This window comes from Phyllostomus discolor, chromosome 15 (assembly GCF_004126475.2).
Source record: "Phyllostomus discolor isolate MPI-MPIP mPhyDis1 chromosome 15, mPhyDis1.pri.v3, whole genome shotgun sequence".
In the NCBI taxonomy this organism is placed as follows: domain Eukaryota; kingdom Metazoa; phylum Chordata; class Mammalia; order Chiroptera; family Phyllostomidae; genus Phyllostomus; species Phyllostomus discolor.
Genome location: NC_040917.2, coordinates 10,448,338 through 10,467,646, shown reverse-complemented (window position 1 = coordinate 10,467,646; position 19,309 = coordinate 10,448,338). Strand labels below are relative to the sequence as shown.

Below are 19,309 nucleotides of genomic sequence, written 5' to 3'. Positions count from 1 at the left end.
CTAGCAGGCAACAGGCATTCAACAAGTATCAGTGGAATAAATGGAAAACCCAATTGGTTTCTCCCGTCAATGTGAACTTCTTATTAATTTGGAAAATATCACGTATATTGAAATTTCCCCATGCTTTATACGTGCTATTCATCCACCTGAAATATTTTTACCATTTATGATCAATTGTTGAGCTTGGACTTACCAATCCACACACAACTACTGCAGCAAGGTTCAACTATCACCCTAAGCCAGGAGGGCCGATCATCTGTTGGACTTTGTATCTCCCTATTCTACTGGACACGTGTGAGTGAAGTAAAGTAAAAGGAAAGATTTCAATAAAATAGATCTGGATTCAAGTTTGGTTCTACGAATAGCTATGTGATCTTGAGCTAGTCCTGAAATTATTTGAGCCCCAACTTCCTTGAGTGGAAATTGGGGTGATGAAGGCAGGGCACCTGAGCATCAAGCACTGAGCAAACTAACTTTTAAGACACTCTCAAAAAATGACAGCTGTCAGTGATACTGCCTTATTGCATTTATTTGTTTATATGTATTTATCTCTGACTATAATTTGTATTCCCTGAAGTCAAGGACCGTGCGTTCACTTCTGTGTGCCTCGTGTTTGAAATAGAGAGGAAGCACTAAGACTTTGTGTGGGAGAAAACATACTTTCAACTATGCTGATGACCCTGACTTTCCTTAATGTGGATATAAAGCGTCCAGTGGTGGGTCGCATGTAAACCTCAAGCCAAGAGCACCAAATCCCAATACAAATTACTAAAGCTCTTCAATGTGATATGTACTCTGTAAATTATTTGTGGATGGCTGTCACTTTATTCATTATATTCAGAAGGAAACACCTATTGGATAACTATAAAAAGAAAAGGTAAATTCCTAGAGTTTGCATGTACTTAGATGTGTATACTTCTTACATATACACTTATATACTCAATAATGTATACAAATACATTGAATAAGGAAATTTATAAGATTGAACCCCATTCTTCTCTTATCTGTCGTGCATCTTGGTGCATAACATCTTCCTGGCCATTACTTATCACCTTTAAAATTGGTATGTGACTATGTGAATTTTATTTTTTGAAAAATACCAAATACTGAAATCTCGTAAACTTGACGGGTCATTTAGCAACATTATTAAAAACATAACATAAGATAGAGGTCTTGGAAAATTGTGTTACAGTTAAATTCAAATATTTTTGTTAAATACTGTTAAAGGCTGTTGGCGTAACTGAGTAATTCCAATCATGTAGGCTTTTGTTTAATTTAAAGACCTTCCTAATCCAAAAAGATTCTGTATTGTGTCCAAGAGCTGATATTGGAAAGTATGAGTTAGGCTCCCAAATGAAAAGAAAACTCTAGCTAGAGGATAGGAGGAACAAAAGTCTCTCAGGTGTTCCCACTGGAAAATGGGTCCTGATTTTGGGTGTAATTTGAAAAGCCATTGGCATTTACACTTTAACTTTTAATATGTTTGCATGTGCCTCCACAAACCCCCACTTAGGTAGTCCACCTTTACCAACGTCCCTTACACAGCAAGTTCATGCGGACAGTGTCACTGGAGAGGAGTCATTTTAGCTGGGTATAGAAGGATCAGTTGGCATTTGCCAATTGAAAATGAAAAATGAAGTCACTGCAGGACCTCAGTCATGGAGAATGAAACATTCACATGGAGAGTAACTGTAAATGGCTTTAATCCCATGGTGACTGTGTACTATGTATTTGAAAATCATGCTTTCAGGTGATAATTTGCTTATACTGGGTCTCCGTGAGAAATAGTATCTTATGGCTTGGAATGAATCTAAGTTGGCTATTGCACTAAAAAAACACATTTTTGCACAATGTACTTTGTAACACAATCATGAATTTATAAAATAAATCTTAAATTGAAATGTCAGAGATCTAATCATCTCTAATTGACTATGGTTTTTACAAGGCAGGTGGGTCAGAAAAGTATGTGATTGGTGAAAATGAGAAAGTACAACTTTACTATTTTTTTCTAGAATGAGCAAATGGCATCAAATCTTAGAATTAAATGACTACTGGCATGATTTTCTTCTCATTAACTCTCCCATCCACAAGACAAAGTTACTACTGAATTAATGAAAAGTCTAAGAGTCTTGAGAAATGGTCATTGGAAGCCAGTACATGCACCATACATATTGTCTGTGGGAGGGAAGATCAATGAGAAGTAAGATACTGGAAGCTTATTGACTCTGGAAAGAAAATATCTTAAAGAAAAACTTTTTTTCCAAAGCTTATGTAAAGAAATGTAAGCATCTCAAACAGAAAAACATTACAGTAGCCAACATAGTATTGACTAGATGTAATTTATGATGTGATGCAATTTTTTAAAGAAGTACTTACAGTGTCACAAGTTCGATTCCCAGTCAGGGTACATGCCTGGGTTGCAGGCCATGACCCCCAGCCTGCACATTGATGTCTCTCTCTCTCTCTCTCTCTCTCTTTATCCCTCCCTTCCCTCTCTAAAAATAAATAAATAAAATCTTTTAAAAAAGTACTTACATATTACCTTGTATACAGAAAAATCTAAATAATGACTTTATACCACCCTCACTACCCTAAAAATTAGAAACATATGTTTAGTTCCTTCCATCTCCTATGTTTCCTCCTTCTGCATCAAAATCATGACTATCTTTTATTAAAGTTCCTTCCTAAGTCTCCCATGTTCTATGCTTACCAGAAAATATTGCTTACCAGCAGTATTTTCAAAACATAAATCACTATCACTCCAGTTTCCTAAATACAATTCTTCAGTGGCTGGATGTTGCATTTAGAATAAAATGTAATGTCCTTATACAGTGTATAAACTTTACTATGTGAACTCTCCTATTTCATACTGAAATGTCCAAGAATGCAGGAGCATTTAGACTTTTGTTCTGCCTGAGATGCCTCCCTTCCCACCCTTCATTCTCCTTCCCACCTTTTCCACACACACACACACACACACACACACACACACACCCCTCATCCATGTAGTCTTCCTGCCCAGCAGGGCTAAGTTGACTTTCGGGATCTGGTTGGTGCATGTCCCTGTGGTTTTATCACTTTCTAGTGCCCTGCACTCAGCCTGTATTTGAGTCACGAAAGGTTGCTCACAATTCCAAGAATGCACTCATCTTATGCCATTGAACTGGATGATTCTCCTGCTAAAATTGTCTTCAATAGATTTTCTCACTGGTAAAGTATCCATATGTCGTAACTGAAGCATCAGGTTTACTATATTTTAGTGCAATTATCTGTTTGTATGTTTTCCCTCCAAGCATCAAGCAACATATCTTGACAATAAAAGGTGCTCAGTAAATGTCAATTCTGAGTTGCACCACCTTGAAGGACGACACATATTTGGCTAAACTTTGCTGACTTAAACAGACCAGGTGCAGTACTTTGTAGACATGCTTGATGGAAAAGAAATCCCAACAAGGAGAAGTGCATGCATTGAAAAGGTAGCTCCACTGTTTTAGATGAGAATATGAGGATAATGAAAATTTGATAGACTCCCTGAAAAAATGTACATTACAGCACTGGCCAAATAGCTCAGTTGTTTAGAGCATCATCGTGATAGACCAAGGTTGTGGGTTTGATCCCTGGTCAGGGCACACACAAGAATCAACCAATGAATGCATAAATAAGTGGAACAACAAATTGATGTTTCTTCTTCTCTCTCTAAAATGAATAAATTAAAAAAATTAAATGTACATTAGGCAGATATACATAATGCAATAGAAGACCGGTTCATGTAGAAATGCCATATAAAAGAAAAAATAGAGCTTGACAAGAATGATTCTATCAGCACCCCTTCCACTCTTTCATAAGCCATGCTAAAGCACACTGTAATTTGAAAGATTCTTGTTCTTACCTATTTTCTAAATACAATATATCTTAGAATAGGAATTTTTCAGTTGCATCACTTTTACCCTAAGGATGATCTTGGACTTTCAGTAGGGAATAGTAATTCTCAATTTAGCAGAAAATGGACTATGGAACTCACTGTAAGTGGGTGAAGCATAGCAAAAGACATACCAAAATTATGGGTATGGGTTTTTTTTCCAGACCATACGTCTGTACAATTCTGACCTTAGTTATGAATTGTGGTGATGAGCCAAACCTCATATATGAATATTTTGTATCCCTTAGATTTAAACCTGAGACACCCTGGCCTCATGGATCAACAGACGGTCCAAGTCCAAATAGTAGCAACACTGGTGACTATGCTCATGTTCTTTCCCATGCTGGAAATTCTCCTTTTCTTTCTCCTGCACACAACTTTCCTGATCTTTCAAAGTCCATTTTAAATATAACTTCCCAACTATATCTAATCATTACCTACTCTGTTTCTACAGTATCTTATTTATATAACTAAAAAATACTTGTTATACCATATAGCAGTATACATATGCATAAATATATGCATACCTACAACCACTGGTCTTCTCATTAGTCTATGAGCTATAGTTCATGTTTTAATTTTGTATTTTCTAGTGATTTGATAAATATTGGTTGAATGATCATTATTAGATTATAATATCTCTGATTCCTTACTGATCCAAATTTCATAAATTTTATTATTCTATCCTATTTTATGAGATAACCAACCCATTAAATAGTTAAGTTGCCTTTCTAGAAAGCATTTTGGTAGGAAATATCAAGAATCTGAAAAAAATTGTTCACTGCCTCTAATCCAGTAATTATAATTCTAAAAATCTATATTAAGGAAGTAATAAGAAATATAGTACAAAGGTTATAAATAAGAATGTTCAACACAATAATTCTGAAGAGTAGAAAAACTGGTGAAAGTTATTTCTTACAAGAATCAAATTATTCATTAAATTATGGCACAACTATAAGAGATTATTATGAAACCATCTTAAATGTTTTTAAAGTATATTAAGAGACCTGAGAAATGTCATTAAAATTTTCAGTGGGAAAAACATATATAAAAGTGAATACAGATGTCTAGGCAACCAGAATGATAAATTAATTAATAGGCTGAGACTTCCTTCTGTTGAAAACACATAGCAATGAACGAGGGCATGAAACAAGAAAACCAAACAGACACAATATACTTTAAAAAAATTACCATCTCCTTGGACCAGAACTGGTAGAGAAACCCAAGTTAATAAGCAGTGCCCGAGTGAGAGGTGACTGAATGTGCGTGTGGAAGGGAGGTAGAGGTCTTGGCTTACGCAGAGACTGCTGGTGGGAGAGTCACAAGGCAGGGAATGGAACCGGTCTCCCTACTGAAAACCCAGAGCTGACGTGGCTCCCCAAGCAGGAAAGGAGGGTGAAAACAGCGACAGCCCCTGTGCAGCTGGGGCAGCAAGAGCAGGCAAACACGGATATCCAGGCACGATCTGAGTCAAGTCCTTCACTAACCTGAAGACTGACTCTGCAATGGACATACTATGCCCACAGGGCAGGAGCCCAGGCTGCTGATCCAAGATTTGGTTCTGGCCAAAGGAGGCCAAGTCAATGCAATGGAAAAACCAAGGAAGTGCAGGATTTGGGGAGTTAGGAGAAAGGAGAGAGCAAAAGACAGGCAGATTGATAGACAGTTTCTGTCACAGCTCTTGAAGTCTTCAATGGTAACGCAAAAGCAATCACAGATGCTGCAGAAATGCTTGGGTATGTACGGCTTTGTTCCCACTGTGCTTTATTTACAAAGGAGGCCTCATTCAGCTCTCTAACAGCTGTTCCTAATCAACATTCTAATACTACAATGAAAATTAATGAGTAGGATGACATCTCATAAGTATTAACAAATAAAAGATGGGTCATTTCAGATGAAACAAACGCTACAGAAAATGCAAAAAGGACTTTAATATATTTTTGTAAATTTCAAAAAGATAAAAGAAAAATAATATGCAAAAAAAGAACAAAAATTCATTTAATGGTAAAAATGGTATGGTAAAAAACATACTAAAAATCCTGGAAACAAAATAATTATCATGACTTAGAAATAGCCGCATTGATAATATAAACACCAGGTTGGACAGAATCAAAGAGAGAATTAATGAACTGGAAGGCAATGTTGAGAAATGCATGGAGATCATAGCAAAAAGGGTGGATTGTTAAATAGGAAAGAGAAGTTAGGAGACATGGAGGGTTAGACTAAGCAGCTTTCATGTACATCTAAAATGAGTTTCAAAAAAGAGGAGAAAAGTAATGAATACATGAATAGATAATTACCAAGAATTCTTAAGATATTAAAAGACACTAGTTTTTAAGTTGGAAGTTCTTACTAAGTACATAGAAAAGTAACAAATAAATAAATTAAATAAACCTATACTAAACATATTAAAGCTAAGCCAAAGATGGAAAAAAATAATTAAAAAATTATAAAAGTCACCAAAGAGAGAAGACAGATTATTCATAAAAGAATAACAATTAGGTTGAGAACAGACTTATCAGTGATAAGAGATGGCAGAAGAAAAATAAGTTCCCTTCAAAATATTAATGAAAAATAAGTTGACCCAGAATACTTGACCCAGCAAAATAATCATTCAAAAATGAGGGAGAAATTTTTTTCATCATTTTTGAACTAACGGTTTAACATGCCCCAACCCTCATGGAGGCAACAACTAAATGAGAAGGGTAAAAATAGGATGTAATAATGTTAGCATAAGGATTGATTAAATACACTGACAAATATTATTACCTAATGAATACAAATTACCAGTAATTTTTAAAAGAAAAATAATAGGACTAAAACCTTGAAAAACCACTAGAAGAAAGATGAAAAGTAGTTTAATTATTAGTCAGAATGTTCTAAAATAACTATCTTATTTGGGAAGATAAATATACGAATTAATGTACAGCATGTTATATAATTACATAAATTACCAAAAATATGTCAACATGGAAGACCAGCCAACAAATTAATAGAAACATTATCTATAGCTTCCCAAATATACTGGAAGAGTCAGGGAGAGAACACAGAACAATTTGTCAAGACAATAAAAAAAAAAGGAAGACATGATGCACATGTAGATAGATTAAATTATCCAACTATAAGGCAAAGAATATATGAATGAACAAAAATTACAAAAATTATACGCATTGTAGCTCAAATGGTGTAATTCATACATGTGCAACACACATACACCAGATAAAAATATACCAAAATATTAAGGTTATTTACCATTGGGCTGCAGGATTATAATATATTTCCTACATGATGATTTTCAGTATTCTCTAATCTTCCATGCAGAACTGATATTCATTTTTAAATTGTAGTAAAAACTTATTTTAAAAGAAGATATTGGTTGCATTTGAACTGAGTTTATAACGTCATTTTTCTTTCTTCAAACAAAAAATAAATATCAGATATTTACAATTGTAAAAATAGTTGGCATAAACACAAATAAATCAATACAGACAATTTGAAAGACTCGGTTTTCCATATCTCTGGATACTGAAATTACTCCAACCTGAAGATAGAGTTCATTAATTTTAAACATTTTCGAGTCAGGCACCTGAGGTGAGGGGAGGCACAGAGGATACAGGGAAGAATTTGCATGAAAACATTCTCACCCAGTTCCGGTAACTTAATTACCCAATGCTCAGTACGTGCTGAGTTGATTGAAGTCATGTGGCAAGTGCTACAGTTTCTACCCAAGGAAGGCCCTGGACCAGAAATCATCCTTCGGCATGACTTCATCATGCAAGGCTGCCGACAGCCAGAAGAGATCAAAAGCAGATCAGGTTGCTTAACAAGCCACATGTCGCTGAGCCCCGAGAGCCAGGGGCAGCCTGTGGGAATCTCGGGAACAAGCAGAGAAACCAAGCGCAGTGGATGCTCTGCTCTTACAGGGTTAACATGAGATTCAGTTGTCTTATGAAAACGTCTGAGCCATCATACACCACTTCTCAGTCTTTTCCTTAAACATAAGGCAAGCCTCTAAACTGAGGCAGAAGAAATGATTCCAACAGAAAATGAGTGCCTTAATGGCTTTTCTTATCTCTTTATCTAACTAATCATACTAGTCATTCCATTTTTTCCTTATTATTAATAGGCAGTATTTACTGGATATTTATCAAATGGAAAGTATGGAGATAAATTCTTTACGTATACCATCTCATTTTTTTAAAATCTTCTTAAGACAACTTGCTTCTGACAAAGTGTGGACAGGATATTTGATTCTTTTTCTAATGATTTTAATCCTCACCTGAAGATACATTCCCTGATTTTGGAGACAGAGGAACTGGGAGGGAGGGCTGGGCGAGGAAGACAGAGAGAGAAAAACACTGATGTGAAAGAGAAACATCAATCAGTTGCCTCCTGTAGCACCCTGACCAGGGATCTTTGATCCCTGCAACCTAGGTATGTGCCCTAAACAGGAATCGAACCCACAACCTTTTGGTGTACGGGATAACACTCCAACCAACTTAGCCATCCAGCCAGGGCTCGACCTCTCCTAAATGAATCACCTAATTCAATCACTTAGAAGGAATCATTTTTACTAGACTACACTTACCAAAATACACATTATTTTAAACTAATTATACAAAATAACATAATACAGTCATCTCCCATTTGACTCCCATTTAGTCCAATGTTTGCACGTATCACATTTATTTAGACCCATCTCATTCCAAAAAGGGACATGAGGCAGTTTCATTTTATGCCTTGTAGGTAGGAAATGCTACATTCATGCTGAATCCTTCCCAGAAATTGAATTTAATTAAGTTTTGGCTCGCAAGATTTCCTTCCTTGTGTTACAAAACATCTTCTTTTCTATACAAAATCTCAAATTTTGGAAAACCAAAAAAAAAAAAAAATAAGAGGTATGATTAAATTATGCTTTGTGTCAGTGTTTAAAGGATGCCTCAGCCTTGTAAATAGCTCAAGCTGTTCACATTGCACGAGAACAGCAGGATATAACCGCATTATCATGAACTGGAGTTTCGTTCCCCCACCTTCGCTGTAAGCTTGTCAGAGACAAGCACCACGTTTCCATTACTAACATGGAACCAGGCCTGCGCTTCTTGAAATGTGCTCCACCAACTAGAGAACCAACCAGATATTCTGTGAAAAACCAGTGATCCTTGGTCAAATACATTGGAGAACTGCTAACCCTTCTTTCAGAGAATACAGTGAATTCTTTATATTTACTCAGTCATGAAAACACACCATTTCTAGGACATCAAATCGTCACAAACTGTTCACACACACGAGAAAATACTATGGTAAGGAAATGCTTAGGTGCTAGTTGAGGAAATAGACCTTTCAGAGAAGTCTGCCTCATTACACATAAAGAGTAAGCCCTTCGAATTAAAATCATTACCATCTTACCCCTCTGAAGCGCTCAAACATCACTAAGATACACCGTCTGTAGCCACTGCATTGCTTGGGAAGACTGATGCACAATAGGAAATAGGACAATGGAGTGTTTACTGGTCCTTTTCAAACCCATCACGTGGGGTCTGTGAGTTCTCTGTTTAGCTCTATCTAAGTCTTGTGAGAATGTGCTGTTTTCATGGCTACGTGTATATTTAATAATGATTACAAGAAAGCACATAGGTATGAAAATAAATGCAGTAACATTCCAACCTTTGGCCAACATAAATCCCCTAGCAGTAAGATGACTATTCTTCTCCTTTATGAAACAGCCTGTAAACTAGAAAATGCTGCTTTACAAGACTGAATCATTGATCAAAGTGTGAACTATTTCCGATACCCCAGAAATGCTAGCCAACCAATAAGCCAATATACCTGCTATAATTTCGAAGCATGCTAAATAGTATATATGAATAGTTTGTTTTTTCTTGTTTTTAAGAATCATGCTTAAATCCATAGTAACAGTGTTCTACAAACATAACATAATTTTATTTATTTTTAAAACAAGGAAGTCGTCCTTGGGTTCAGGAAATGACCACCCACATGGGGGAGTGTCCCCAACACCACAAATGCGCAGTATGCTCAGGGTCGTTACAAATGTCGCTGAGTGTTCAGGCACTACAAGCAAACTATGTAATGTTACTGTGCTGATTCTGATCCATATAGATCAATATGGATCAGCATTTCAAAACGGGGGTGGAATCACTTAAAAAGTTACATCATCTTTTTGGTTTCCGGACAGGAGTAATTTTCCTGCAGTAACACATCAAATGAAAATCTCATGTAAATTTATTCACTCCCTGTCTGTGCTTAATAGAGTTATTGGGTTGGCCAAAAAGTCCATTTAGTTTTTTCCATAAAATAAAAGCCACATTTTTCATTTTCACCAATAATTTTGTTGATTTTGGTATTTTGAGTATGTTGGCTATCTCTCGCAACTGGCTTCTAGTGGGTAGAGGCCAGGGGTGCTGCGAAACATCTTCCAATGGATAAGACAGCTCTGCAGCAAAGAATTATTTGGCCAAAATGGTAATAGTACCAAGAAACTTTGCAAACCACTTTTGACACATATGACCAATCACAGCACCTTCTCCATACACTGCACACACCTTTTTTTTGCATTTCAGCTGCATTTTTACCTTTCTTGAAACAATAAAGCACAGTGCACTGAAAATGTTGTGTATCTTCTTCCATCTTCAATATTAAAATGGCTGCACAAAAACTCAACAATTTTGATAAGTTTTTTTAAAAAATGCACGCTGATATGACAGCTGTCACAATGCAATCTAACGAAACTGTTTCAAATGAAGCTAAAGACAACTAAGCACTACTAGACCCATTGTATGGAAAAAAAACAAACTTTTTGGCCAACCCAATAGATGGAGGTTTAAATTGATAGCTGAGGTGTCCTTGGCCCCATACTAATAAGGAACCTCGTGAACAGGGAATAAAAGGGATTTTACTTACAGAAATAATTTTTTAGAGATTTTATTTATTTATTTTTAGAGAGAAGGGAAGAGAGAGAGAAAGAGGAAGAGAAACATTGGCCAGCAACCCAGGCATGTGCCCTGACTGGGAACTGAACCCGCGACCTTTCGGTTTGCAGGCCGGGCCTCAATCCACTGAGCCACACCAGCCAGGGCCAGAAATAATTTTAAAAGTATAAACTGTTTGCCTTTGTGTAAATGTTACTTCTAGTTTAGAAATCTGAAGAACCTTAGACTCTCTTCAAAATGGTTTGATGTAAGGCTTCTCAACTAACAATAAAACATACACGCATGTGCTTTTTGACAAAATATGTGAAGGAAGATATTTTGTTCCCAGGAAAGTTTACAAGCCTCAAAATCCTGGGCAAGTACACGAAGGGAGGGCTGGGAAGGACTCATCATCCTTTCACAATGACAAGATAAATGTACAAATGTTCTTGGCTATAAAGGAAAAACAAGACAATCAAATTTCCTCCTGATGAAAAAGACTGCGATTCAAATAACCAAGATTTTTCCAAAACTAAATTTCTAATACACATCGCTTTTTACATAACAAAGGAATAGGATTTCCTTGACACGCCAAGTAATTTTTAATCCTACAAGCCTGTGAAAGACATTCCGTCCAAGAACACTGAAAAGTTTGTCTTCTCTCTTTAAAAAAACATCGACCCTTGCGTATGTAATTTTACACACATGTTCACCAATATGTTGTGAGCAACTTTTCCCTTTCCATAAATATCATTCGGGTTTAAAGGCCAAAAAAAAAAAAAAAGCACAAATAACGAGCATGAGTTTCCCTAAGGTTGTAAGTTACCTTTCAAGTCTTTCTTTAGTTTTCTGAGATCTTTTTGAAAATCTTCAAACTTCATCTGGGAGGCCTGGAAAAGGTCCTGGGGTTCCGGTAACGGGAAAACACACTGTTCTTTTCCGGCATCCTGATCAGCAGGAAACACATAATTTTTCAACAAATCAGCATTAATACGAAGGATCACACAATAGCGGCAATGGCAAAACAACGAGAACAAACAAGGCCCAATCGCTCAACAATAAAGAATACCAAAATGTACCGATACACAAAACTCATCTTACCTCGTCAAAATTCCGAAGATAATAGGAGACAATGTATGACAAAAGGCTTCTGCTATTGTCCTAGGCAGAAAAACCAAAGTCAGTCAAAATGCATTTTTTGAAAATTATTAAAGATGCAAGTGTTCAATAAAATAAACTCCGGAAACTCAGCATGTACAGATGAGAACACTTGGGATGGAAAGTGAAATTGTCTATTTCAAACGACGTCAGGGACTGCACCTAAGGATGGCCCCGAGGACCCCGTTTTTCCCAGGGCTCCCATCTTGGCTCCGAGAGCCAGGCGTAGCTGGTGCAGGGCGGAGTGTCAGCTACAAACGCTTTCCTGCTTTCCCTCCCCTCCATCAGGAAGTCCGTTTACTGATCTTTATCTTTTGTTATTAAGAGGTGAAACTGCTGTCTTTATGAAGCATTCTTTTTTTAATTATGTTTTTTGCATGGCTCCAAGTTTGTACTAGATCATCTGAATGTGCAAGACCAAACATATATTTATATAGTGAACATGTATAAAGGACCCATGGACAAAGCCAAAGGGGGGTGGGATGGAGGGTGGGGGTGGGAAGGGTGGGAGAAAGTGGTGGTGGGAAAATGGAGACAACTGTGTTCGAACGTTAATAATAAAAAAAAATTAAAATTAGCCCTGGCTGGCGTAGCTCAGTGGATTGAGCACGGGCTGCGAACCAAAGCATCACAGGTTCAATTCCCAGTCAGGGCACATGCCTGGGCTGCAGGCCACGGCCCCCAGCAGCTGCACATTGATGTTTCTCTCTCTCTCTCTCTTCCTCCCTTCCCTCTCTAAAAATAAATAAATTTAAAAAATTAAAATAAAAAAAAATCCCTAGGATACTAACTACATTCCCTAGAATGGTCAGCCTAACCATAACTTTCCCCATATTTATAGAAAGAATAACATCCCTTTATAAATGAGCTTGACATGATATGGTAACACACCTGTTAGAGACAACCTTCATAGTAATATGTAGTAGCAGTAGTGGTAGTAATGATTACTAAAAATGTAATATCTATTACACAGCAATACATAGCAATATTAATATTAATAAAATATACTTATTAGAAACAAAATTTGCTTGTGAAATAATGTAAGCTATTTGACCTCCTTTTACTTTTCTAAGCTATAAATCGGTGACACAGTTAGCAGTATTTGAAACAATTAACAAGACATTTATTAAATGCCTGCTGATAGCATGCTGAGCAAAAAGTCTGAGGGCCCTGAGTAGCAGGCAGGTTTACAGATGGTATTAAAGAGGACACTTATATTCATTTTACAGAAAAAGAACCACATCAGGAAGAGGTTGCACAGCGTTTGTGAGAACACAAGTGAATTTCTTTTGTAAAAACTGCTCCCTGAATGGTTGTTTAATTTTTATCTAGATTACTCCTCAATGATTTAAATGAATCAGATTTCACTTACTGGGGAATTGGATAACATATGTCAACCAAATAAAATAAATCCTTTGTTTATATATAAATGATTATGAAAATCACTTCAGATACATTTGTTTTAGGTTTTATTTATTTATTTTTAGAGAGAGGGGGAGGCGAGGGAGAAAGGGAAGAAGAGAAACTTCAACATGAGAAAGAAACATGATTTTTCGTTCCACTTATTTATGCAGTTATTGGTTGATTCTTGTATGTGCCCCAACCAGGGACAAAACCCGCAACCCTGCCACGTACCTTGAACGGGAACTGAATCAGCAACCTTTCGGTTTGTGGGTCGATGCCCAACCAGCTGATCCACACCAGTCAGGGCCAGATACATTTTTATAAATCAAACGTTAGGTCAATGTCACATATATTCCTATGTTATTTTCAAAAGTTACTGTTTCAATCCAACAAGCAGTTGCTAAGGACTATTCAGGAACTACCACGTGTTCAGAGAGCTTTGGTTTTTGAGAAATGTAATTTAGAAGGTTGACATACTGAAGGTCCCTGTGAAAGTACACATCATACAAATACAATAGCATTTGAACATATACAGCCCATGAACATCAAAAAACTTATATGTTGTTGGTGTTCCAAGAAGGGACTCTGTCTTCCTCAATTTTGGAAACACACAGCATGTGTCTGCATGGACATGTGACTGAATAAACACATTGCTGGCCAACAGAAAAAAACGGGCAGCGCCTCTTTCTTAGGGGGGAGATTTAGTTCATTACCTAGGAAGAACAATTTGATGTATTTTCACCTCTATAGGCCAATTGTTTACTTACGTTCAATAGTATAAAAACCTCTTCGTGATTTCCTTCATTAGAGAGGTCTGTGTGGACACTCTCTTATCAGAGAAACAGAATTCTTCTATTTTCAAAGTTCACAGTCTCAGACTTCGACTCTTACCACCACGGTTGTTTCCCTAAACTTGTATTTGTACTGACACTCTCATCGTCTCTTAGATGATAATTTTAAGGAAACACAACTATCGAAGTGGGACCAAAAAGTAGTTAGGCTGTAAAATGACTCAGGTGTTCCGATACATGCCAGCATCAAAGAGATGAATATGTAGAAAAACAATCATCTTTTATTTACAAATTATTTTTACTCATCTTTGTTTTGCTTAAAATGGAGGGGAAAAAGAAAGCAATGGATATACTGTCTAATTTATGGAAATTAATTAGTCCTCAGGGTCCAAAAAGGTAAATATTAGCACAGTAGAATGAAAAAAATTATTTTTATTTTAAAATATTATCTACTTAATTATTCACTACACATAGAACTCAAAACCACTCACTTTAGGAAACATTACTATTCACTAAATCACAAATATCTAATGGCCATGACTTTTACCTAGTTCAGAACACAAAGAAACTTTGGACCTTGGAATTTAAAGAAATATTTATTGCAGCTGGATTATAGGCAGGCTTATTCCTAAACAAGACGACAAACCCTCCACGCGCCCACATTCACTCGTGCAAAATACTTACACTGCTCTTGACGTCTTTGAGCTTCGGGAGAATGTCCAATCCAAAGCCATCCGCCTGCCCCCGAGTCTTGTTCCCACCATTCATGTAGTTGCCGAAGGCCAGAACCAGGCCCAGAACCTGCATCACCCCGGGGCCATTTTTCAACGTCTGTCAAACAGAATGAAGAGCAATTTCTGTTATACAGCGTTTTGGTTGATGTATCGTTAAGTTCGTGGCTGATACCCATGTTATGCTGATCGTTTTGGGTCATATCCAAACTTTATTGTTGTTCATTATTATATTTAAAGAGCAGTGTTTCCAAAGTGAAAAAATCTAGGCCATTTCTAAGAAACAAATAAAAGACTGTACCATGACAACTACTACAAAATAATGTCATTGCTGTCATCGTGGGGCAACACACAGTTTTGGCATCATTGTGGTAAACTAAAACACGGTTATAAGTATTCATGTCCAAATTTAGATTTATCCCTGAAAAATTCATACTTATTTCTCCAAAACACAAAGTTTAACCTGACTTCGCAGGTCACTTCCTCTGAAAATGTGTCTTCGATAACTACTCACAGCTTTTCAAAATAATTTGCCAGAATGAGAAGAAATGGTTCTACTGATTTGTGACAAACTGTTTTAAGTGTCACTATTGCTCATTTCTGCCAAGAATTTAGTCTTTGTTTTCAGGAGAATGCTGATCGTCTGTGGAACCACACAGCTGTTCCTGAATCATTTGGTTGGAGTCATGCACGTTTTATTGAGAGACCCTTCCAAATACGAAGGAAAGGAAAGAGAATGCCCTGAAATTGCATTAAGTTGGAAGTATGATGTGTGGTATGAGAGGACCGTGAACAGTGAAGGTTCTGCTCTGACAAAAGCAGAAGGGACAAAAGTCTCCAGAGGTCCATCAGCGATGACCACATTCGGGCACAGGGGTCCCCTGCGGACCAGTGCGCATGCCTGCACACCTGCTTTGTTCTGGAACCTCAAACACAGTATGGTCTCTTCTGTAGGTCCGCTACGCTTCAAATTTTATGAGCACTTAGAATATATGAACATGCCTGTACCCAATTATGTGTCAGAATCCAAGCTTCGGCTCTCTGTACATCACCACCCACCTCACATAACTTCTGCAGCAACTCCAGTTTGCGACGAATTGAGCAAATGCTCTCTGAAAATGTGGACTGGAACAGGATGCAAAAGACTCGCTCGGAAAAGTTGGGGATGAGGGACAGCTCATAAAGAAACCTAAGGAAATAACGCCACGTTAAGAGGGAAATCATAACATATAAACAGACGTTCAACCTTATATCATTCATAACAACTATGAACAGAAGACACGGAACTTTCCGAGTGGAGGGAGCCCACCCCTAGCCCCCTGGATGCCCCCCTGCAGAGGTTTAAGGCGTGCTTACTGTTCGGGCTTGTCCAGAGACTTGGCGTTTTCCTTGTCTTTGGAGGACCGGCCGTGCTTTTCAATTTTTTCCAGTTCGTCTGACTGTGCCCTCTGCAAATCAAAAGCCAAGCTGATTTTCAAAATCAGGTCGACTGAATCTCTTAGATAATGGTGATCTTAATACAGCGAAACTATACACATTTTCATATTTCCTAGCATTGCTCTATAGTAAAGCTTGACTTCACTCATGAGGCATTAAAGTGTAAATATGCTTAATGAAAACCAGAGCATCTCGAAATCTTCCCAAAAATGTTATTGACTATCAGCGATCTGGCCAAACATTTACTTATTCGAGCATGTTTTAAAACAATATGGCCTTCTCTCGCTTTTTGGCTGTTTATAATACTCTCCAGAATGCAAGAATTTCATTTTAAAGTGGTATTTCTTATAAAGGAATCAATTAAATTTGGAAATGAGTTGATTCTAAGGTTGTTATAAGATTGTTAAAAGAGAAAAATACTTATATTTAACTATTGCGAACATTGTTTATGGCTATTTTTTTCTTAGGGGAAAGAAAAGTGCAATTGAATTAAGTCATGGAACAAAAATAAAAGGTTTTGATCCTTTTTGCTGAATTTTCTTTTTGATACAAAAAAAGTCCCAGGCTTCTTCTCTTCCTAAAAGTGTTTTCTTTCAATGCTTTATGAAATCAAGCTAAAAATGTGTCATTCTAAATTTGTTTCTTTATAGAGAGGATCTTCTGCATTTTTAATTGAAGGTAGAAGACTTAATAGACTTGGAGAATCGCAAATCTATTCTTCTTTATGGAGGATTTGGAGGATTTTTATCTGTAATCTTACCTTTTTTATAATTCACAAACATGTTGCAAAGCAATCAAATACTACCTTTTTCTAAATGCATTGACAGGTGTGAAGAAACTAGCATAACTTGAATTACAGTCCAGCCCTCAGGACTTAAGAACTTTTCAGTGTTATTTTTTTGTTTGGACAGAAAAGTAGTTCGACCAAGAGTTGCTGTAGAGGACAGAACCTAATAGATTTCTAGAGACTCTATATTTCATCTAACAAAGCTATGTTCTGTTTTGTAGTCACTGGTTTCGAGAAATGGAGGTTTTCGGCTGATGAGATTAACGAAGTTGCTCAAAGGAAGCATCTTTTAACAGGGGAAGAGGATTTGATGACAGATCAGTGAATCTTCCATGGGCTTGATAAATTTTGCTTTGGGAATATGACAGAACAAAAGGATATAAAGAAATAAAGGGGGTGCATTTAGTGTAAATAAGTTAAGCTACTCCAAAACCTTAGAAATTTAGACCCTTCATTTAGAATTGCAATTACGTGGTTCTTTGAAACATCCTTTAAAAGTGCATTTATTGATTTTAGAGATAGAGGAAGGGAGGGAGGGAGAGGGAGGGAGAGAAACATTGCTGCTAAAGAGAAACATCCATTGGTCGCCTCCCACACATGCCCTGTCCAGGGATCAAACCCGCAGCCTCTTGGTGCACGGGATGAAGCTCCAGCTAACTGAGCTGCACTGGCCAGGGCAGTAAGCTTACTTTTTTCTTCTCCTTGTGGCCTTGCCCATGAATTTTAGGAGAGTAAACACCACATCATTTACTTATAGTTACCACTCATAAGAACGAGCCCCAGATAAATATAATTTATGATGTATAGTTAGTGGTCATTTTTTCATAGAAAAAACTAAATCAGTAATTAAATAGCAACAAAGAAGGCCTCCCAAGTCAAGGTAGAAGACAGAGGTGATAAGAGGCAGGATACTAATAACAGGACAATATAAGAAATACTGAGAACGATGATATGCAGATAATGCCAACTGTTTCTCAGCATCCTTAGAGTATCGTGGAGGTCCTTTTGAGGTCATTTGAGCTCCAAGATAGATAGCTGTGGATGCACATAGTAAAATTAGTCCTTTCCATGGCAGGACACAAAGAGGAAAGGAAGGAAGGAAGGAAGCTGTGCCCAGAAAAGGTACACCCACTTTCACTCATCTTTACCTTCATTCACCACAACCCTCTCGTGCACCCATCACTCTAGTCATGTGCAGGAATACTTAAGAATATAATGGTATACACAACAAGTAGGCCTGAAACATAACAGGTTTTTTTTAAGCACCATTAACCAAATATGCACGTTTCCACTATTCATTAATACTCCATGACCAACTGTTTCTATCCCAACGTCTTGACTTCCTTCTTGCAAAACATGAAGGATCAAGCAAAAGTCCATTATTTGCCACCTTCGAAGGACACAAACTCTCATTCTTATCAGCAACCACACACTGTATGTCAAACTTGTCCCAGCAATCGTCTGGATGATGTCTGCTCTGCTGGGCCTTCTAAGTAAATTTAGTCTCAACTGTTCTTCTCTGGTCCACAAGTTTAAGGTACTCAACAGGGTCAGGCTTTCAAAAAGATGAATTTCAGGGATTCATTCATCCATGCATTTGAAGGTCTATTATTTACTAAGCATTACACCAGACACCAGGGATAAAAAGATCCATGTGAGACTTCGACCCACCATACAACATAGTAAGTTGTTCATAACACCACTCTTATTTGCATAACTCTTGCATATTCATCCTCTTCCACAGCTTTTTAAACCTATGTGCAACTCTCTATATATGAAGAGGATGCTAATGATCGCACTACCATATTCATGGTGATGGGAGTCATTTGTTAAAATAGGTTGATTCTTCCTATGGCCAAAGATAAGGGCAAAGTAGCTACATGTTTACACATCAATTAATAAAGAAATTTCCAAGTTCCAAACATTCAAATAATAAACTTTCCCCCTCCCAGTCTCACATCCTTTTCAGTCAAACATCCCTTATAAGACTAAATCTTTTAGTCTCTTGTAAAACAAGGATTTTTTTGGCTTCTGCTCAAGATGGTAGAGTAGGTAAAGGCTGTGTTCATGTCTTCCTATGGCCACATCAAAATTACAACTTACAGAACCACTGCCCATTAGAACGGAAGATTAGCTGAGAAAAACTCCTATAACTA

At 37.1% G+C, this 19,309-nt stretch overlaps 1 protein-coding gene across 1 annotated transcript in view; it reads right to left on the bottom strand.

Annotated features, from left to right (window-relative positions):
* The window catches only part of FMN2 (formin 2), a 272,338-nt gene that overhangs the window by 91,317 nt on the left and 161,712 nt on the right, over positions 1–19,309 (bottom strand). Inside the window, 5 exon segments of the mRNA XM_036016163.1 lie at positions 11,672–11,792; positions 11,947–12,006; positions 14,883–15,029; positions 15,989–16,118; positions 16,286–16,377. Of these exon segments, the coding sequence (XP_035872056.1) occupies positions 11,672–11,792; positions 11,947–12,006; positions 14,883–15,029; positions 15,989–16,118; positions 16,286–16,377 (550 nt within the window).